General features: G+C 38.5%; 1 protein-coding gene across 4 annotated transcripts in view; it reads left to right on the forward strand.

Moving 5' to 3' along the window:
* The window catches only part of KIFAP3 (kinesin associated protein 3), a 67,103-nt gene that overhangs the window by 19,447 nt on the left and 25,412 nt on the right, over nt 1-22,244 (forward strand). For 3 of the 4 annotated variants that reach the window (XM_030279682.4, XM_030279680.4, XM_072932920.1), the window contains 7 exons: nt 6,883-6,983; nt 11,260-11,368; nt 12,413-12,525; nt 13,468-13,633; nt 13,848-13,976; nt 14,217-14,315; nt 15,114-15,199. In XM_030279682.4, the coding sequence (XP_030135542.1) occupies nt 6,883-6,983; nt 11,260-11,368; nt 12,413-12,525; nt 13,468-13,633; nt 13,848-13,976; nt 14,217-14,315; nt 15,114-15,199 (803 nt within the window). The remainder of the gene's footprint in view (nt 1-6,882; nt 6,984-11,259; nt 11,369-12,412; nt 12,526-13,467; nt 13,634-13,847; nt 13,977-14,216; nt 14,316-15,113; nt 15,200-22,244) is intronic. The other variant, XM_030279681.4, reaches the window with a different exon arrangement.

The following is a 22,244-nucleotide window of genomic DNA, read 5'->3' on the forward strand; positions in this document are numbered from 1 at the left end:
TGTATGTTGGCTAAAAATAAAAATGCTCATGGCAGCAGCAAGGACAGATGGCACAGCATTCTAAAGATGAGGGAGCTGAGTTGTTGGAAATGCATTTAACTCACAAATGGAGAGGATCCCCTGAACCAGTATTTCTATTGTGGAGCTACAAGATGTGACTGATTAATTCAGTGCTTTTAATGGTTTCTTAGCTTATTGCAAGAGCAAATTAATATTTAACAGTAAAAAGTAAATCTAATCTTCTGCTGAACTGTTGACATCTAAAAGCTTTACAGAGCTTAACATGGATGCCTGAAGCATGACAGAACACAAGTCACTACTTCTGGTTTCTTAGAAAAATTTTCATAAAGAAGGGGTGGGGCACTTCTGCTAATCTTCCTGATTTGTGGTAACATCATCGTAAGGAGGGTCAGGGTGGAAGAGGAGCTCCTTTCCCAGAGCTGTTGTGAAGACTGCAGGCGGAGGAGTGGCCTCGAGACACCATGAGGAACAATTCTGCTACTGGAGTAGTCCTAGAGCTGTCAAGGATTTTACAAGTTCAGATGTAAGGGAGAAGGTTACACTCTTGCTTTCCTTCAAGACATGTGGAAGCATCTTAACTCACAAATTTGTTCCTTACTTAAGAGTTTCTCAAATGATTGTTGCAGTTAAGGAGACCAACTGTAGATTCCCCCTGTCTGCAGTTGCCGAGGTGAGAAATGCTTTGTCAGTTGATAATATCCTCCTCAAATTGTTTTAAATGGGTGCTTGAAGAATGTGGAGTTCAATTCTTGCTCTCTGGAAGACCCAAAAGCTCGACCAGTATTTAAGTCCACTTTTTGGGCTTAGTAGAATTGAACCTCAGCTCTGTATTTCAGCATCTTCAAGATGGGTAAAACCAGTTTCCATTTCGCAGTGGTGAATCATCCCTTTCTCAAGGCAAGAGAACCTGTCCTGCATTGGGTTTGTTCCTCCTCCAAGCAGGAGCGTGTTGGAATCCAGCTGCATCATCCATTCAGAGGAGCACAGAAAACCTCCACCTATTTCCTTTCCCACTGAATGCCAAACTAGATTAGAAAGGTGTGTTTAGATCCAAAAAGTCTCAATATTTTCTAGTAATTTTAATCAGACCAGTTGATGTACTTTAATGGAATCACAGTGCAGATATGGCAAAGATTATGCATGTCCTGTACATTTCCATTTAATCTATGTAGTGTGGTGAAGATCTTTGCTTAGAATTTTTTCCACTTACTTTGGAAGTGTGTGTTTCCTTAGTTTGAATCAGATTAAAACCTGTTTGAGTTCTAGTTTCTGGTAATAACAACATTTGTTAACTCTTTTTTTCTATCTCTTGCCTTCTTTCTTTCTTCTTTCTTACCCAAAATGTAATACTTCAGTGGAGAAAAGAGAAGCAGCTTTACCTTCTTCTTTCAGTGATAATCCTATTGCCTCTTGATTTCTCTCTAATCTGAATTTTTAGTTTATTTCTTTCTGCTTTGTGAGGTATAGGATATTGCAACTAACCAGCTTCCAGTTTCTGTGTGAAGTCAGGGGTTCAAGTATGGTTGGTTAAAGCCCGTCCTAAGGACAAAAACTGGGTATGTTTTGCTTCAAAAAAGGACACACCTAATTACAGCAGTATGTTAACTACCAGTCTTTTGGAGTGGCAATGCTAGACTGAGGTGGTTACTGAATGTTTCTCAGTCTGTCTTGCCTAGAGTTCCAGGCAAAGAAATGGGAGTCTGAGGTTCCAGACATTCAACTTCGTTTTTTCTTGTGCTGCAACATTAAATAACTCAAATTAGTCTGTTTTTAGTCCTTTAGGATTCATTACTAAAGTTCTTTCTTTGTGTCCTAGGAAAAGAATTGTAACTAGGTTTCAGTTGTGGCATGTTCTGACTTCTTTGGGTGTAGGGGAAAAAAACCCCAAAAAACTAAACACCAAACCCAACCATGGCAACACTGAGATTTTAAATTAGGCTTATGGTATGAAGCCAGTTTTAAATAACATAAAGGTGGCACAAGAGGAGTTATTAGTATGTAATTACTATAATAATGTTTTATTTACAATGTCTAGTCTCCTTGAGTCTAAGCAGATTTGAAAATTCATTCAGTTTCTCTTGATAAAATAAACTGATATAGCCAATATGATTTATATTTACATATGTAAATCAAACCAATATGTGTCTAAAGCACACATGGAGTAACTCAGTCCAACTGTTTCAGAGATGGTTTTGAGGAATGATATGGGATAGAGGTAAGTGGAGATACCTTTCTATCAATTTTTTTCCTGAAATCACTTAGAATTATGATACATTTAAATCAACTCTTGATTAATCCTTTTTCTGACATTAGGGTGAAACAGCACATAGATCTGATACTCAGTTTGTGGCATTCCTAATAATCTAGATTCCTTACTTGCCCAATTATGAAGCAGATCACGTTAGGGTGTTAGAATTTGAAACTGAAATAAGGATTCACTTTGTTTTTTTAACAGGTAATTGTCTTCATTTGTGCTCTGGTTTTGATTTAGTGTTGTTAATGTTTTGCACATGGGTGGGATAGAGCATAATTAATATCTAATGTGGAGACATTGATTATTCCATTAGAAGTGATGGCTGCTGGATTTACTGATATTGTTATATTTGAATAATTTAGTCCATAATTTATATTCTCCTTTTTACTTAAGCATTTGAAAGCTGAATGCTGCTGCTGAGACTGGCAATTCACTTTTACAGCTTTAGGGTTTCTCTTTTTGTCATGGAGCTAATGGAGGATTTTTTATTTTAAGCTCACAAAGTCAACCAAAATGCAGGACTTGATCTTGTGATCAAGAAATCATATTTGTTTTCTTTAGCTTCTGCTACTAATACTATTTAGACCTTTAACCATAGTAAGAACTAAATGTGGAATTCAGGCATTGGTCCCCAGAACTGGCACTTGGCTTCTTATTAATGTTCAAAGGCTAAAAATCTGAAGCCATTTTGAACTCAGAACCCATCATGTATTTATTTCTCTCTCTAATTTGCAGAAAACTAGTTGTGAAAACAGCCCCAGGGACCTGATATTTTTCCATCCCATCTGCTCCAGCTGAACTACAGCTGCAAAAAAAAAAAAAAATCTTAAGTATTGTTTCTATAAGCTGTTGAGTGTATTTTATAACACAATAATTCCCACAAAATCAGTAACTGCAGTTAATGACTGGTTTGTTAAGGCATTAACTGCACTCAGCTGGGAATGACCAATTTCTCAGGAATGGCTGTATAAGAACTAAGACTAATTCAGTTACACTTTTAAATAATAATTTGGTTAATTAATGGTAGATTCTTGTGGAAATCCTATCAAAGTGCTTGTGACCCCCACATTTAATATCCAATGATTTCATTATGATTCATGTTTTATTATAAATACCAGAAGAATCCTAATGACTAGACCATTATTTTCCAGGGCTGCCCTTACTGCTTTAGGCCATTTGGCTATTCCACCTTCAGTCATAAAAAGCTTGATGCTCAAAACTTACCAGCATTTGTAGGCCACAATTTTCTGGCACCCCACCAAAACTTTGGTGATTTGTTGAACACATTTGGCAGAGTTCTGTTTTTTGGGGTTTTTTTTCTCTTGCTTTTTCTAGTTAGGGCAATAATTGATCCTTACTCTACCCAGTCATAAGGAAGCCTTCCTTGCAATGTCTGCTTTTTCACATGTGGCCTTCAGCAGTGGTCAAAAATAGCAGAAAAGGTATCACTTGGGTGCTTTGGAAAGTTGTTTTCCAGCCAGGTGCTGGGCAGGGTTTGAAATTTTTACAGCCAAGTCTTTACGTAATACTTGAGTCAGGGTTAATTAATTAGCATTCAGATGAGTAGAAAATAATTAGAAAAAGGAAGCTTGGTACTGAGATATTCAAGTAATAGTCAGCAGCTGCCAGCTGATATTTTTGGAAGTGAAATACCAATGTAAAAGGATGAGCATTGGTAGGTTTTTTTAGAATCTGTCACTTCTCCTTTTGTGCAACCTTCAGCCTGCAGGTGATGCTTTGAGTTTAAAATGCTTTAGCTGCTGTGTCTGTCCTCTTCCTAATCTTTAACCAACTCCTACCTGGTCTCCAATCAGTTTCCCAGCAGGCTGTGTGCTTCCCAAGTGGGCATGAGATGAACAGTTGTGTTAGATCATGTGCTTAGGAACAGCCACCTCCTCTTGATTTTCCTGTAGTGTTTTACTCTTTGGATCAGGAGTTGTCGCTGTTGTGTGTGAGAGCTGACAAAATCACAAGATTCTGCTTTTCTTTCATCAAAGTGCATCCATAGGGAAAAAGAAGAGTGAAACTTACAGACAGCAGCCTGAAATCTCTTCCTTATTAGGAAATGAAAATGAAATTAAAATTAAAACACGTGCACCGTTAAACAAGATGGGTTAGTGGCAGACTGTTTACCTTCAGGTTTTGTTCTGTAGTTTACTTTTATCATCAAGTTAGTAGAATTCACTGGTTTTACTCACAGTTGAAAAGTACTTCCTTGCTGAGGCTGTGCAATGGTCTCTGTTCCCCCTACTGACAATAGGACAGGGCAGTTCAGGGAAAATTGGTCAGGTAACTGCACAGCAAGGAGGAATTTAAATTCAGTTCTTCTCTTGGAAACTGTAGCTGTCTTTGCCTTTTGTGTGTCATGAAATCTACTTTATGGAATGCACTTTCGGAGCATGATTTACGTGCTGGTCAGTAGAAAGGAACTCATTAGGAGTTTTTTCAGATAAAATAAGTTTATTTGGATTTCACATATTCTTCACACTTTAGGTTGAGTAGCTGGGTATTTTTGATTATTTTTGGTAGTTTTGAAATTGAGGTAGTGCTGTCATCTAGCACTGACACCCAAGGAGGTGTTCAGGCATCAGAAAGGTTATTGTGGCCAGCTCTTGTGACCTTTGAAAAAATAAGGGTTAGAAGAAACTCTTCAGGATTTTCTAAGAAAGAAAACAGAAGGCCTTTACTGTTATATCAGCCTATTATGATTGAAAATAAGCCACTAATATTGTCAAGTACCAGGAAGCTGCTGAGCTTACCAAATGTAAATGTGCCTTCACTGATGCTTTATATTAGCACAAATGAAACTTGCAAAAATAAGGAGGAAGAAAAAATCCACAAAGGACAGAGGTTAAACAGTAACATTTAGCATCATTCTTGTTAATGGTCTGGCAGTTCATATGTGCTGAAGGTCTGGTCAAATTTCATTCCAGTTTTTCTTGTTGGTGTTTTGGGGAGTTTTTCTCTCTTTTATGCTGGCTTGCCTTCACACACAGTTTCCTGCATTATCCAGCTAGGTGTAGTTGTAAATTCAGTCTTGTTTTTAAGCCCTAAATACAAGCATGGAGTGTTAAGAGCAGTGTAAACAGATTTTTTTTTCCTTAGACCCATGAAATTTGGAGGAATAATTTCTTCTGTATACTTCTAAATTTGTGCAGGAGAAACCTTTACCTGTATGTGTGGGAATTTTCTTCCATGAAATTGTTTTCCCAATGTTTCTGTGGGTGAATAGGTAGATAAGGTGACCAGTCACAGGAGAAGCACTAAAGAGAACACACTTTATTTTGTTTGCTGGTACCTTCTGTGCTTTTATTTTCATAATTATCAGAGTAGCTTTCACATTTGGGCATTATCATTCCTCCCATATTAAATGTATGGAAGATTATGATACCAGTTATGTTTCAAGCAGCTAGGACTCTAGAAAGATTTGAAAGGTCAGCTCTGATTTTAGGTTTAGTGTGGCTAAGAGTACTTCATTCACTTGCATGGCAGCTGCCAGAGGACTGTCATGGGTCTCTTTGGATAATTCAGTTTTGAACAGGGCTCTTTCTCAGGATAAAGGTATCATATCCTTGCTGCTCAAAGGAAATTCCAGCTCCCGGTGATGTGTGCAGAAAGAAAATTTCGCTGTGTTTGTTGCTGTTTGAGGTCTTTGTGCTTTGGCAGATTATTACACAGATATTTTCTGACTTACCTTAAATACAAGTGGGAGGTAGGGTATTGCTGATGAGTTGTGTAAGAGCTGTGAATGAATCTGGAGTTGGTGACCTTATTACATCCTAGTTTAACTAATGTACACATTCAGATGCAGGGTTTATCCCATATATAGCCAATATCCTGCTCGTGCATGGCTAGAGAGCTTGAGAATGCTCAGTGGGTTTCAGCAGTGAGTCAGAAGCAAATTCATCTGTGTTCTTAAACATTTGTATATGTGTATGTAAGATGATTTTATAGAACCTTTCAGTTAAATACTTCACACCCCACTCACATTAACTGCTCCAAATTTCATTGAGAGTCTTTCTCTTTGGTAAATATCTCTGTGAAAATGCAGTGATGTGGTTTTGATCTGTATGAAACACAAAAGGCACCAATGGGATAATATTATTATTTAGAAGAGTAAAACAACCAGTATTTGCTTGAAAGGCAGTGTAATCCTTCTACAATACCTTTTAGTGGCAGTTCTTATTTTTCTCTCTGGCACTGGTGTATTCTTTATTATTTCACTTTTAGACAAGATTGTTATTTAAATAAGAATATTCACAGCTAAATCTTAATTTTCTAGCTGGAAATTGATTAAGCCTTTCTCTGGATGGCCAGTCATTATTAAGCATTCATTTCACTAAATAAATACCTTGCAAAGTGGGGTTAAGGAAGTGTTTTGAGGTGCTGGGAAGAGGAAGGAATATTTACCGTATCCCTGGTACCCTCTTTGCATTAATACGTGGTTCATTTGGTTAGGCCAGGCCAAGACCCTTTCATTAACGTGTCATTTCTGATTTAATTTTTCCCTCTATTAGCTAGGATTGTTCTGCTTTTCATTTTCCTCTTTTGAGTATTTAACAACAGCTAAAAGTTCTCCTAATAATACATTTTTTTTCTCCTTTTAGGAAACGAAAATAACAAAAAAGTAGCGATCTGCATTCTGTATCACATCAGTATGGACGATTGCTTTAAATCGATGTTTGCATATACAGACTGTATCCCTCAGGTACGTGATGAGCTGATAAAATCCATTTTCCCTCCCTCGCTCATGGCAGAGCTCGCACTGACACCCGCAGGTGACAAAGGGAACAGCCACTGTGCTGCTTGGCACTGAGGCACCTCCTCCTCAGGCAGGCACTGTTCTTTGGGCTTTCACGGTCCCCAGCAAGAGCAGAGGTGACCGATCTCTGTCACTGCTGCTGACACTTGAGCTGCACCAGTGAACTGCTGAAATTACAGGTGACCCGGAGGATTCCTACAGAAGATCAGGAACGCTTGAGAGAGATTAAAGCTTGTGCAGAGCAGCTCTCTAGGGAGCGTAGTGGAAAGTATTTCCTCTACAGTTTTAGAAGGCATTCTTGCCTGATCCCATTGGGTATCAAAATTTCAGTGTCTCCAGTATTGCAGGATATGAGCTGGAAACCAGCCAAGCAGGGTTACATTCCTACATGACAATTCCTTTTCCAACTGCAGCCATGTACAGCAAGGAAGATTTGATGAGTGTGGAAGGATCTTCACTGATATTTCAGCCTGCATTTTCTTACTTAACCCATTGACTCAAGCAGACACAGTATCATGGGGTTTGGGGTTTTGTGGGTATTTTTGGTTTTTTGTGTGCATGAGTTTTGTTGTTTCTTGTTAGTCTGGTTTTTTTTTGTTTTTCTGAAATACCAAGTCCTCTAATATTGGCCTTTTTCCTCAGCCTTGGTGAGGCTGGAGTTGAGAAAGTCTGTGTTGCCTAAGTGTAAAGGCTCTTTGGTAGCTTTTTCAGAATTGCACCATGGTATCTTCTTTCCTGCCAAATGGGTTTTTAACATCAGATACTCCCAGAATGGAAAGTTGTCATGGAAGTGATCAGAATGTTTCTGGTCGTTATATTATGGCAAAATTAGTGAAGTTTTTCCATGTACAAGATGATTCTGGATAATAGAAAGGAGAGAACTGGTGGGAATAACTAATACATATTACAAAATGGTCTTGTAAACATCCTGCTGTCTTTTCTACCACAAGAAGCAATTACCTTTTAAGGCATTTGTGTGATACAAAGGACCTGCTTTGTTCTAGCAGTTACCAGCCAAACTCAAATTCCTGCACCAGTGTCTTAGGACTTGCTTGTGATGTGCTTTCAGGTAATCTTGGTATGACTCTGGACCCTCAGTGCTTAACAGAGCTGTGTCCAAAGACTGGTGGAGCAACAAACAATTCTACTGCCTTCACTGGGCTTTAGTGAAGTAAACAACAAAGTTGGAAAGTATAACTATGGGTATTGATGCTTCACAGGTCACATCTGCACACTGTTCAAAAAGAAACTGAGCAACCAGAGCTTAAATTTTACTATTGAAAGTTCAAAATTAGGATGGTTATCAAGGAAGACAGGTAGCAGAAAGCATTAGGAAGTGGATAAGACATCAGGAAAAGAAAATTACTGTTTTAAATGGACTCACTGCTATCTAATTCTACCCAAGAAACCAAAATCTCCCTTTAGTAGTGGTATACGCCCTTGTGTGGGTTTGTCTCTTTTTGAGGAAAGGTGTTCATCAACAAATACTAATTAAGGTTCAGCAGTAGTAGGAAGTGCTTGGAGAAAGCAGCCCCTGTGGCGATTCTGGCTGCGTGAAGTGCTTGCCCAGGGCTCGCGCGTGCTGTCCCGGCTAAACATCCTTGTGCATTGCAGGAGTTAGTGGGTGCTACTCTAGTAACAGTTAAAAGTGAGTATTAACAGTTCATTCTTGTTTAGACCTCAGCAATGCGTGTTTTGTTTAAATAGGTGCAAATGCCATCCAGATGCTTATAAAAGCCTTTATTGGTAATAACCTGGCCAATCAAAGGGCATGGTTAGGCAGTGATGTCATGGTGATATTTAATATTTTACCACAGAGCGGTGTGCAAGGTTCTCCAAAGCTGCCCACATGTTTTCCACCACGGTTGTCCTGTTTGGGCCCTCTTTGATCTCTAAGCTTCTTTTCAGCTTAATGCTGGTAAACGTCCTCTCTTGACAGCCCCCTTTGCTCCTGTCCGCCATTATCTGCTGAAGTTCAGAAACCAGAGCATCACTTCAAACGGCAGAGTTGGGAGTAGCCGCTCAGGAGAGATTCCTGAGGCATGCAGTTCTGGCATAATCATTCAAAGATGTTGGAGCTGGGCTTGGGGAGGGGGTTGGACAGAGGTGTATGTGAACACAGAGCTGTGGGGGTTGGCCTCTGGTCACTGGTAAATAAGTGAAGGCAGGTGCCAGAGAGTCTAGACACAGTGATTTCAGTGCTGGTCTGTGGTATCTGATACTCAATATGGGACTTGTCTGATTGAACACTACTGCCTCTTCATTGCACATGCTGCAGTCTTTTTACTGCCTTCCTGTTAAATCAGTAAAAGATGACAATGGACATAGTAAAAGCAGAACAAATTTAATTTTAATATTTCCTATTTGGCAGCAATTACTCTTCCTTTTGAAGTGGCACAAGAAGCAATCAAATTAAATGAAGACATAATGGGAAACATGGAACTCGCATGAAACTATTATTTTAAAATTTGAACGGCTTTAATTGAAACTGGATATATTTTTTCTTTTATAGAGAAGTAGTTCAGTAATTAACAGTGTAATCCCATCTTGTTAAACATTTCATTTCCACAGATTTTGTATTGTGTAAGTAATGAGAATGTTTGTTTCCCTTCAAATTATTTGAAGGGTTTTAAAAATCTATTTTTAAAGGTTTTGTAACAGAAGAGTTGCAGGGGGTGATTTTTGAATGCTCATGTTCTACTTGTTAAATGGCAATTTTCTTCTCTGTTAATTCCCTCTTTTGTGACTGTCAGGCTTAAGGATTTAATAAACCAGGGATTTTATAAGTTCTTAAAACAACCTAGAGAAATCTGATTCTACCTTTTTAAGAAAAGAAGGAATAAATCAATGATAGCTTTTAAATGAGCACATGAAAGTCTCGGGAATGACATAAATAGCTATGTTGTAATACAGTTTTTATTTTGGGGCTTTTTGGTTCTGTGTGGAATGAGAACCTGATATAAGATAATAGGCAAACTTCCAGAATGGCTGGAGTAAAATAATTTGGAGAGAATTCTTGCAATCCTATTGTTTTTATTTTCTCCTCTTTAAATGGATTCTTCACCTACTTTCTCTAGCTTTTAATGCATTACAAACTTGTCTTTCCACCAGGGGGCAAGCACACAAATATTTAATGATTAGTTAATAATTAAATTTAATGAAAATTCATTGCTTTCTTGGCTTCCCGCTCCTTTCTGAGCTGCATTTTTTTGTACCTCATGTCCTGCTTATCTTTAGGCGTAGTTGTTTCTTCTTCCAGTAATCTCAGTCTTGTCATCACACTGGTTTGCATTATAATCTAACTATGTCTTGTGAACTGAGTGGGTTTTAGAAGCAAACAGGGTGGTGTCCCCCAGCCCTGAAGTTGTGCAGGGCTTGTCTGCCAGGATTGGAACCAGAGGAAAAAGAAATGGGTTCATTTCAGTCATGTTCATATATTCCAAATGCCATTTCAAAACCTGTTCCTGTTGAATCAAATGAGCCAGGATAGCCAGCCTGTGATGTAATGGACAATACAGGGCCAGGTGTATAAAATTATGGCAATCCATAGGTTAGGAGCCTTGGGAATCACCTGGGAATTCACTGACATTTGCTGAACCGTTTGAACAGGATTATAGGTGATTGTCTACTTACATTAATGTTACCAGAAGAATGGGATTACTGCTGAGGAGTCTATGGGATGTGGCAGTGTTCAGCTCTAGCTGGAAGCTGCAAAGAGAAAGAACAGTGCTTTAGAGACAGCTAAAATTACCTATCAATAGAGTGACTCACAGCAAAATAGTAGTAGAATTATTTTGCACTTAAGTACCTGTTTAGAGTCTTAATTTTATTAAGCTAAATAGGTATTAATCTGACTTTCCGTGGAATTAAGTTGTGGGTTTTTTTTTTTTCCTATATTAAATTCACCTAAGCTTTCAAAACAAATTTATCCATTCACAAATACTAAAAACCAGTTAAACAAAAATTTCAGTGGTAGCAATAAAATGTAACTAAGCCAAGATAATTTAAGGTGATGAGTGATTGCCATTTTTGCCACTTTAAAGGATTGTTATCCCTAAATAATGGAACTATACATGTCATGCCCCTGACCTTTGTAACTTCCACTGTTCTTGTAGAAATGCTGAATACTGATTTTGAAAAGTACTGTAGTTGATATCATAACACTGCTTTTCTAATGCTTTGAAAAGATCAATGACCCAAGTGTGCTTGTATTTCTTGGCAGTTAATGAAGATGCTTTTTGAATGTCCTGATGAGAGAGTTGACCTGGAACTTATTTCTTTCTGTATTAACCTTGCTGCCAACAAAAGAAATGTGCAACTTATCTGTGAAGGTAACTGGACTGAGGTTTTTGGGGGGGGGAGGTTTGGAGATGACAACACTTTGTGTATTTCTTTTATTATACTTACATATGTAAATTATATATATTTGAGTTATTTATAAATGTATATATGTGTTTTTAAAAAAATAAAATGCATGTGTTTGGTAATGATGGCAACGAAATGGCCACATCCTCCTCAGAATTTGCTCTTGGTGGCAGGAGTGGCACTTAAGGCAGATGCCCACACTTCTTGTACATGCACACAGTTCTGAAATACAGGCTGATGACATTGCGGTGAGAAACTATGGCTGTATGGAGACATCAGGGTTTTATTCTGTCTGATGCCTAAAATCCATTTTTTGCTGACTGGTGTTTCACCTGCCAGTATCACATGAATAGCAGTGATGTCTTTCAGTTGCATCTTTCCATTAATTTTTTTATTATAATTGAGCTTCTTTTGGGTTCTAATATTTTGAATCATGATCTCGATAGTTCTGATTTTGCAGTAACTGGATTTTTTAAAAGTTTCATTATTTTCATACTAGTTTTGAATAAAACAATATTACTCAGTAGCTCCAACTTTCACTTGTGCTCAGCATATTCCCTAGGAACTGCTGCAGTCAGTTACTGGCCTTCGAAGTTGCAATCAAGAGATTCTGTGGACTGAAATTCCATTTTAAAATTCTATGCATAGCTCTGTAGAAGGGGGAGCATGGAGATCAAGTTTTATATTAAAGGTGAAAGTCAAGCTATCAGAGCTTTTTAGGTAGGCAAGGGTGATCTTTTGGAAGCATAATGGTAACAGTGGGATTTGTTCTATGTGGTCAAGTACTTCAGATCTGTTCCCATGCATTGATCTTTGGTAAATAAACTTTTAAAACCTTAACAACATATTTAGTCTGTGCAATGGGGAGAGAAGTCTCTGTGCCTGGACTAAGTGCTGTGCACTCTTTCATTCTAAACTTTTAAAGCTTAAAGCATTTGTTTGTGTGCATGTTGATTTTTGATCTGCCAGTACGTGTTTCTTTTTTGTCCTAAGTGTTTGTTTCTTTTCAGGAAATGGTTTGAAAATGCTCATGAAGCGGGCTTTGAAGTTTAAGGATCCATTGTTAATGAAGATGATCAGAAATATTTCACAACATGATGGGCCAACTAAAAGCCAGTTTATTGTAAGTATTAGGTCTTACCTAATGCGATCTCTGTTATTTATCCTTCTGGAAAAGTCTGGTTCTGGAGAGCTGCCATGGTTTGTTTTGTAGGGTGTCCAGTTTAAGTTTCCTTGTCTGTCCTGGGGTGATTTATGTTTTGTTTTATATTGCTATCTCATCTGGTAGATCAGAGTTTGGATCCCCCAGTAAAGGGAAAACAGGTCTTAAGCCTTATCCAGTAGGTTTCAAAACAAACAAACAAACCCAAGCAAAGAAACAAAAATGCCCCGGCTGCTGGAGTGAACATCATAACAATTAAATTATCCTAAATTTCTGCTTTTGGATCTAGAGAGAAAAATCTGGTGCTTTATTTTTTCCTCCCTGTGCCAAGTGGGTTTTATTTGTGGGTATTTTAAATACTTCATATTTAAATACTGATCCTGTAAAGCCACCCTTTTGAAAGAAAGGAGGAAAATACAACACTCTAATCATGGAGATTTTAAACATATTCTTAAAATGTGGCTTGAATATCAAATTGTCTTAAAGCAGTATAAAATGAGTAAGTAGAAGCCATTATTCCCCTGTTAATGTCCTCAGATAATTCTTCTAGTTATTTATTAAAATCTTTAGGTAAAGAACTCTATTACTGCCTCTAATGCAGGATGATTTTCTCTTTCTTCTTTTCATTTTTTATTAAGAGCTTTTTTAAACTCTATGTTGTAGTAACTACTATTGAAACAAATGATCCCCATCCCTTGAAAGTGAAACGATGGAGGGGAAGAGTCCTGAAATGTTTTCTTGGATTATTCATCAACTGAAATTGAAACTGCCTTATTAGTCCTTATTTCAGGAGCAAAGTCTCCTTAGTTTTCTTTTGAGAACTAGTTTTAGTTTGGCTGAGATGTGAGTTCTTCAGAAATCCAGGTTATTCATTTGTAATGGTTGTTGCTGTATTTTCTTCAGGAATATGTTGGTGATTTAGCAGCTCAAATATCAAATTTTGAAGAAGAAGAATTTGTGATTGAATGCCTGGGAACACTTGCAAATTTGACCTTACCAGAGTTGGACTGGGAACTTGTGCTGAAGGAATACAAACTGGTTCCATATCTCAAGGATAAGTTAAAACCAGGTCTGTACAAACTTGGGTTGTGCTTCCAAAGCAGGGTCTCTCCAAGAATATTTAGAGTGCTCAGAGTAGCACTCTCCTTTATAAAAATTTGTGGTTGTTCAGGAAAACAGAACTCTGAAGAATAGAATCATAAATACAGATAAATACACAACTGCCGGTAGATTAAGAATTCCTGAGAGAGGTAATGCTTCCTACTTGCTGCCTTGTGCATTAGCAGGTTCTGCTGAGGATGACCTTGTTTTGGAAGTGGTGATCATGATTGGGACCGTGTCTATGGATGACTCCTGTGCTGCTCTTCTGGCTAAATCTGGGATCATCCCTGCACTCATCGAGCTGCTGAATGGTAAATTGGCCATGTGTGACCTGTGCACAGCAGGAGCTGTGATTGGCTTTACTCTGTCCTTGCAAGGCAGGGGTTGGTGTTTGTATGAGGAAGGAGGAGCAGTTACTCGGTTAGTGATAGATTCTGAGTAGTGGTTTCATAGATTTAGGTTTTCCCCCATCTTCACAACTCTTTAACCATCAAAAGCTTCTATTTGTGAGATTTGAAATTGTGGTGGATTTTTTTTTTTTCTCCTTGCAGCTCAACAGGAAGATGATGAGTTTGTCTGCCAGATCATCTATGTATTTTATCAGATGGTGTTCCACCAAGCCACCAGAGATGTCATCATCAAGGAAACACGTATCTTTTTACAGATTAAACATCTGGAGTTGCAGCACTTAATTTGCCATTGCTGGTGTTGACTTCTGTTTCTCTTGCAGTAACCTCATGATCTCAGAGGTTTCTTTGTAAATGTTTATTTCAGCTGAAATAAAAATCCAAGCAGCCTAAGCATGTAAAGGGACTGCAAGGTAATAGTAAAGATTAAAACTTAGTTTGCTTTGAAGCAGGGAGGGGAGTAGGAGGGGGATCACTGGACCAGCTGACTCATTAGTTGCTATCCAGTCTGATTTACAATCCGAATTTGTTTTGCAAATCATGATTAAATTCACAGTTCATAGACGAACATATGTAGAGCATAAGCGAACTTTTTGTATTGCAGCATTATACAAATATGTTGCATGGTCTGAAATTTTGTGGGCCTCAACTGAATGTTGAATTTTATTGAAGCATTCAGAATGGGTTGAATGAGCCCTGTGAGTGATAGCAAATTAGTGATTCCATTGTTAACAATACAAAGAATACTTCTTCATGTTCTTTCACCTTTAATCTCTGTGGAATATCTGAGATGCCATTTGGGTGGTTGTTCTTGGTGTCCTGTTTGGTCTCCTAGGTTGCTTGCTTTAAAAAATTAAAAATAAGAAGTTGCATCTCTTGCTAATTCTGGAATGATAAAGCACCAACATTTGGTGCTTTCTTGCTACATGAGATGAAAAATTCCTGCCTCTGCTTCTTAGTGAAATTTGCAGTTTGAAGAACTCAGGGTTCTTCAAGAGGGGGAGAAAACAAATGTTTTTCTCCTTAACAGTTGCTTTGCAGAAGCTCCAGCGTACCTTATAGACCTGATGCATGATAAAAACGCTGAGATCCGCAAGGTCTGTGACAACACTCTGGATATCATAGCGGTAGGTCTGGCTTTCTTCCTCCTTCCAGGGCCTCTTTACACAAGAGAATGCTAAAATAACTAAATATATTGCAAATCAAAAGTATTTTTCTTGTGCAACTTTCTAATCATATGGATAAAAGATGAATTTTCAGGGCACAATGACAATCATTAGGCTGTGCATCAAACTTCCAAAAAAGTGTGTGTGTGTGTTTTGAAAATTCATACAAGTTACCTTTACACTTTTTAAAAGTGCTTTTAGACTTCTGTAAATTAATCACATTACATAAGTGTGCCAAGTTTTCATTATTTCTTAGTTCTCCAAACAAATGGCTCTTGTTACCCAGCAGCTTTATCCAGCTTCTCTACATTGCCTGATTCCAATATTTGTTTCAAAAAGAAAATGTGGCAGCGATCCTGACGCTGGCTGTTCCCTGCTGAGGGAACAGTCACTGTAATATTGTCTTCACCTTTTGGATAGGTTTCCTTTAGCTACATAACTTAGTTTGGCCAACAACCCATGGATCACAGTCAACTTTTGGGACAGTTGTATTACACTGCTAAATTGGAAAAAAGAAAGAGTACTGAATTATCAAGTAATGTTGTGGGTTGTAGTAAATACATCCTTTTGGGTATAGAGTAGCTGTCATGAAATTAAATTTTATAGTCAAAAACAATTTAGTTAAGTCAAGAGCAGCAGTACCTATGGCTTTTTCAGTCATCTACATTGTTCCTTTTTCAGTTTAATTACGTGTATTGCAGCTTGTTCTCTGAAAAGTTTAATACAGTTTAAGGCCTAACTTACAATGCAAAGTACTATATACAGTCTATATATAATTAATAATGTCTTCTAATTTAATAGTGAAATAACATAATATTTTCTGAACTGGTTTTCTTTTTATCTGGCTCTGCCTTTTCTTCATGGAGGTGTGGAATGACAGTCTGCTCCAGTGGCAGAGTTGCTGTTGATATTCATTAAGGACCGGATTTAAATTCAGATGAATTTACGCTTAGTACTTATTTATGATGTGCATCATGTTCAGCTTAATATAATCAGCTATTTCTAGGGACATCTCCAATGGTAACAGTGGAAAGACTTTTTCATCTTCACAGTGAAGCTGGACAATCTAAGTGCATCAAGCACTTGTTTTACCTTGAGGCCAGTGCAATTTCCAAGTGACTCACATGTTGATTTGTTCGAATGGGGAAGCTTTGCAGTGAGGTGTGTTGTAATATTATTAAGCAAAATTTATAGAATCTAGAAGAATAAGCATACAAAAATACAGCTTCATAGTCAATATTACCATCTGAATAAAATATACTTGGCTTTTTTTTAACCTTCCTAAGAACACCAAATCTTTATGCTCACCATAGGTCAGTGAGGAGTGCTAAGATAATGGATGGGAAAGGCTCCTCAACTTGCAGAAAGTACTGGACAGGACTTTCAGGGCCTTGAGGAAGAATAAAGGGAAGAAGTGATGTGCTGTGGTTATTGGGAGTGGAGAAGGAGACACCAAACACATACTGAGAGCAGCTTGCATGGTAGTAAATTATATTTTTCTTTGCTGTGGAGCAATGCCACACTTAGAATGGTGTTAGCTGGTGAGTTAGGAGAGTTCCTTTTCCAAGAGCCTCTTTCTGGCTTTATTATCTGGGCGTTGGGGTTATAAATTGAATGAACACCATGGCCCTGAGGGGAACAGGAAGCATAATGTGCTCTCTTTTCTGGAAGACAAAGAGAACCACTAATTAATTGATTGCTTTCTCAGTCATGTTGGAATCTGGTTGCACTTGTATCTCTCAGTACAAAAAAATCACAAAGCAAAAAAGGCAATGTATTCTAAATAGTGATGATAGGAATTATAAGAGAGTTAGGTTATCAGAAGCTCAGATCTTGCTAGGTGTTAAAGGAATGATACAGCAGGCTGTAAACACAGATGTGTTTGGTTGTGGGGCAGTTTTACACCAACAGTACCTGCTGAGGTGTCTGAACAGTCTCCAAGAGTGATGGAACTTCTTATCTGTGCTAAATCCACAACAAGCAAACTTTCACTTTTTGGTCTTGTTGCACACATGCTGACAAGAGCAGGTCCTCTGATGGAAGTCAGAAAATAAATGTTGGGGAGTAGATTTGAAAATTATTTCTACTCAGGGAGACAAATGCTTCTTTCACTCATCAATGAGCTGTATATACTGTGATTGAAATAGCACTGGAGAAAATCACATGGCTTATAAGCCTTAGGGGAGAAATGCTTTCTGTAGTAAAGTAATTGTCACAGAAATTATGGAAATGTTACACTAGTGATGATTTGTTTAATATAGCTTGGCTGGACTCTGCCACTGATGAACTGAAACAGATGTGCTGCTTTAGCACAATATATACTGGGCAGTCTCAGTTTTGCACTGGGAGAAGCAAGATATCCCTTTTGTCAAAAAAAGTCTGAGTTGATTTCAGAATGCTTCAGTCTCAGTCATGTGCTGAGCTTTGGCAGCAAGCAGTCGGTTCAGTGTTCTTGTGCCCCTCAAGAGTGGGGCAGCTCTCAGGGCTTAGCTGAAGGCTTGGAATCAGCAGCTGGTATAGGAGTCTCAAGAAAATTAATTTCCCTTTTCCCCTGGTTCAGAACGCTGGAGAACTGCAGCTCCAAGTTTGTAGAAAGATATGTCAGCTTACCTGAGATGGTTTTATTCTGTTCAATTTAAGCAACTTTATCAAGAGCCAAGAGAGCTACTAATCTCTCAGGTTTCTTGTTATTTTTCTGCTCCTAGCTCAGTTTAATTGCAAACTATTTTCCTCATTTATACAAAGGATATTTAATTAACCATCATCAGATCCTAGGACTCTGTAGTCTGACCCTTTCCCCTGATTTTCCTATTCAGTGCCTTTGCAGCTTTGAATCCAGATCTGCTCTATGTACCATCTTGTTTCTCTTATGATCAAGAGTGGATCACAATACTTCCTACTGCAGTAAAACATCTTTTAGTTACAGCATTGTCCATGGGATTTAGGAAGGGCCTCATGTCTAAGCTGTTTTACCAGCTCTCTTTCTTTGCCCTGAGTATTTGTAATGAATGGCAAATAATGTTTGCCTTTTATGGATTTCATTGTTAATGAACAGCTTGCATCTTTCTGTGTTAGCTAAGCTCCCTGATAGAAATCCTTCATGTTGGGAATGCTGGAATTTCACCTTAGAAGCAGGAATGTGCTGTGAACCCTCTGGGATTTGGGGTCAGCTGTATGAGATGTTGGCCAGCTCTCTTAGAGTCAGGGAAGAGCAGACCACAGGGATTTGGTGTGGGCTTTATTTGAATGGCCAGCATGCTCTGAAAATAGATAACCTTTGACTCCAGCTTGGTGTCCTCTTTACATGAAGAGTGCTGCAGTCACTCCAGGAAAAAAGGTGCTCCCTTCACTTGACAGGATCCCCTTTCTGTGGTGCATCTTGTTGCCCTGTTATCCTGTAGCAAACATGAAAACAGAGGGGTGGGCAGAAGGGCAGCAAGGGGCTGGGGCTGCAGCTGAAGTTTCGTGTGCTCATTGTTCAATCTGCCAGCAGTCTGCTTTGGTGCTGGCTGCTTCTTGTGGCTCTGCCTGCAGCAGAGTAACCACAGGCAGCTTTAGATAGGGCAAGAGCATCCTGGTTGTTTTTGTCTTCACATAAAACCTGCCTTGGACAGATTCTCTTTCAGCACTGGTGCCTGCTCTCTGGCTTTGTAGGACTGGGAAGGTGAAGCAAACCACTGATCTGTTACATAACAGGTTGCCAATGAGATATCTTACATTCCTCCAAAAGGGACAGAAAAAAAGTTTCTCTAGCTATTGCCAGTGTAGGAACTTTGAGAGTGCCCTACATTTTATGGAGCCGCATAAATTTAGAGGGCATCAATGATTACTCTTTTTTCCTTGCCTTGCCATTAGTTTCAGCTCTCAGATTTCTGTGAGCTTCCTGTCAGAATTTATTTATAGTATTGAAGCTGATTGTGAAGCAGTGACTCCAGGATGCACAGGTGTAAGTGGTGGGAGGATTTTTTCCTGCCCTGTGAAGGAATTACCCTGCAGTGGTACTCACCCTGAGGTAGGTGTGGTAGACACCTGCAGAAGGTGATCCCTAACATCTGTTTCTCTCCTTGGTTTATAGAGGCACAGAGTTAAAATCACATGCCTAACTTTTGAATAGCTAGACGAGAGAAATCTTTTCTTTCTTAATAAATGGTTAATTTAATCTTTCATGTAAACAGTAGGTTTTTAATGAAGAATGTAACAAATCACTGAGTAGAGCCTTGAGCATAATGAGCCTTCTACTTATTGTACAGCAGTTTTGGTTCAGTATGAGGAATCACATCAAATGAACCCTATTACAGACCCAATTAAAGGGCAACCACATTAAAGTGAAAAGGAAAATCTGTTTTTCATCAGCTGTGAGGGAACACAAAGCAGATCTGTGTAGCTCTGTGTTATCCTATAGTGTGTTAATCAGATACAAGGTGTGACGGAAGCCAGTGACAAAGGGGACCCTGATAGGGAACAGACACGCTCTGATAATGGGCCAGTTAACGCTTCATAATATTTCAATGGTTCAGTAGTAAACAAAGCTGGAAGGAGAACTTCAAAAAGGATGGCACATTCCTCCCAGAGTCAAGCCATACATCTTCTATGACACGTCTGGATTTATGGAAACCGAATGTTAAAACTAGTGATGTCAGGGAGCTCCAAAGAGAATAAAATCAGCTTTGAGAATTCCTCCTTTTAAGTTTCTGACCATGACTGCTGTGTTTGAGGGGGGTGGTGCTAGAAAATAGGCACATTCTGTTCACCTTCTCATTCTCCTTTGCTTTTCCAGTAGCCTAACATTTAAAAGGACTGGAGCTCAAAGCTATAGGTCTATCTCCATAATTTTTAGCTTTCTGGTTTCATGTTTGCAGAAATTCCCTTGTAAAAAAAATGAGAGCTTCTCCTTCTTTTTGTTTAAAAAGACTTCGTGTTTAAAAACCAAAACCCAATCAAAACAACCCCCCCCACAATAGTAATAAAAAAGATTTTAATAGCTCCAAATATAATTACTGGAAGACTTGCAGTCTTTTAGGGAATTGTTTTGCTCTAAATGTCTTTAATTTGGTTTCTTTGTGCCTTTTGGCTGTAGTCCTGCATTTACAGCTTTTCTTCCATTCTGATGTTATTCCATTAATCATTTACCCAGTGGTGGTTCTGCATATTTCCATGGAAAATCTACAGACATATTCCTGATGTAACACTACTTAAATGAACTTCTTTTGTGCTGAGGTTATGTAAATCATTCTAGACAACTACAAATCTTCCTTTTCTGTGATTGCTGCCAGAATGACACTCCTGACAAAACTGATCATTGATCTAGTTCTGGTGCAGTCACCTCTTTGTAACATTTGTACCTTGCTGTTTTCACTGGGAATGAACAACAAGAATAAAGTTGTCTACATACTTGAATGGATAAACTGTGGTTTTTAAGTAATGTGCTGTTCAATTGCTAATACCATTTTCCAAAATTTAGATGAATTATTGAGGAAAAATATCTGGAAGTCTTAAGCCTCTTAATATAGTATGGGAAATGTAGAATATATTCTGCCCTGCTGTCATCAGCTGAAGGAGTTAGAATCTGAGAAATGTTAAATGATGTTTGCAAGAGGATGTAAGAAGTTGATGTCTATTTCTGACAGATAATCAGCATGTTCAGACAGTGGTGTGAGTGGAACTCTGATGTCAGGAAGTGGGATGCATTTAGGGTTGTAACTTTGTAACTTTGGGAATATTCTAGTGTTTTCAAAGTGCATTGATGGTAAATGTGAATGAGGTGATTTAGCTGATGGCCTTTTGGCTTTTGAGAACTTTGAAAAGTAAACAGGATAATGTAAAAGGGATTCAGCTTTCACAGAGCTTAATCTAATTTGCTGTTTGTTAAATTTGTTTATTTTCCTCCCCTTCTTTGCAATCATGACTTCTGGGAATAGTGTTCTTGAGAGTGCAGTATAATTTCTGGCAGGTACAAGATGTTTCTCTAAAGCTTGTAAGTAATTCACAACTGCTGGAGGGTGACATAACAGCCAGCCCAGGATTTAGCTCTGGCAGATGAAGCAGAGGAGCGGTTTCCAAGGTCATGGTCAGATGTCATCACTGAAAGTCATGCCTTGTCTTTTTTTTATGGGTCATTTTATAAATTTCAGTGATGAGCTTGCTTTTTCCAAGTTTTTATTGTTACTTCTAGTTTTTCTTTTTAATCAAGAGTGGAAATGGGAGGAAAAAATCAAGAAATAGCCTGAGGTGTTCTTTTCCAAACAGTATGAGGTGTTTGTGTTTGTTGGGTTTTGGTTTTGTCTCTTCTCCCTCCCTAAGACTGCGGTAATCCTGACAGACAAAGTGGAATTTTGCTTCCCTAGTCACTGAGAATATCTACAGATCCCACAGGTGATACCTGCTTTGGGTGTGGAAGTTGTGCAGGACACCAGGTTTTGGACAGGATCACTGTACAGGAGTGCCAGGATGGTGAGGAGTGGAATTAGCAAGGTCTAGGAACCAGTGCTGATCAGAGCTGGAATTGGAGAAACTGAAAATAATGAAATCTTGGATGTTCTACATACTTCCTAGCAATGTTGAAAAAGCCTTTGCCAGACTGGCAAGGCCAGCTGGCTTTTGTGTTATCCACCAGCCCAAAGGTGGAAAAGACACAGGGTAGAGAGTGTTACCTGTGGAACACATATGGCATCAATGAAGACAAGGCTGGTTGAATATTAAGTCAGTTTAAAACCTCTAGTTCAGACTATAGAGTTTTCAGAAGTTGAACCTGAGCTCCTAAGCCAGCTGATTCTGCCTTCTCTGCCATTTTATGGCCTCTGGTTGTAGGCAGATCTACTTTGGCATGTCTGGCAGGAACAGAAATTCCCACTTCCACAACCAAGGCATTGTTACTAATTGTGTGTCATCTTCAGGGCTAAGTAAAACAGATTTTTAAAGCCTTAAACTACTCCAGCTTGGATCTCTGAGGAAAGTCTAGATCATGTGTTCATCACCATGAGAGTTAAATTATTTTCAACTTTTCTCT

The sequence above is a fragment of the Taeniopygia guttata genome, chromosome 8 (genome assembly GCF_048771995.1).
Source record: "Taeniopygia guttata chromosome 8, bTaeGut7.mat, whole genome shotgun sequence".
NCBI lineage: Eukaryota > Metazoa > Chordata > Aves > Passeriformes > Estrildidae > Taeniopygia > Taeniopygia guttata.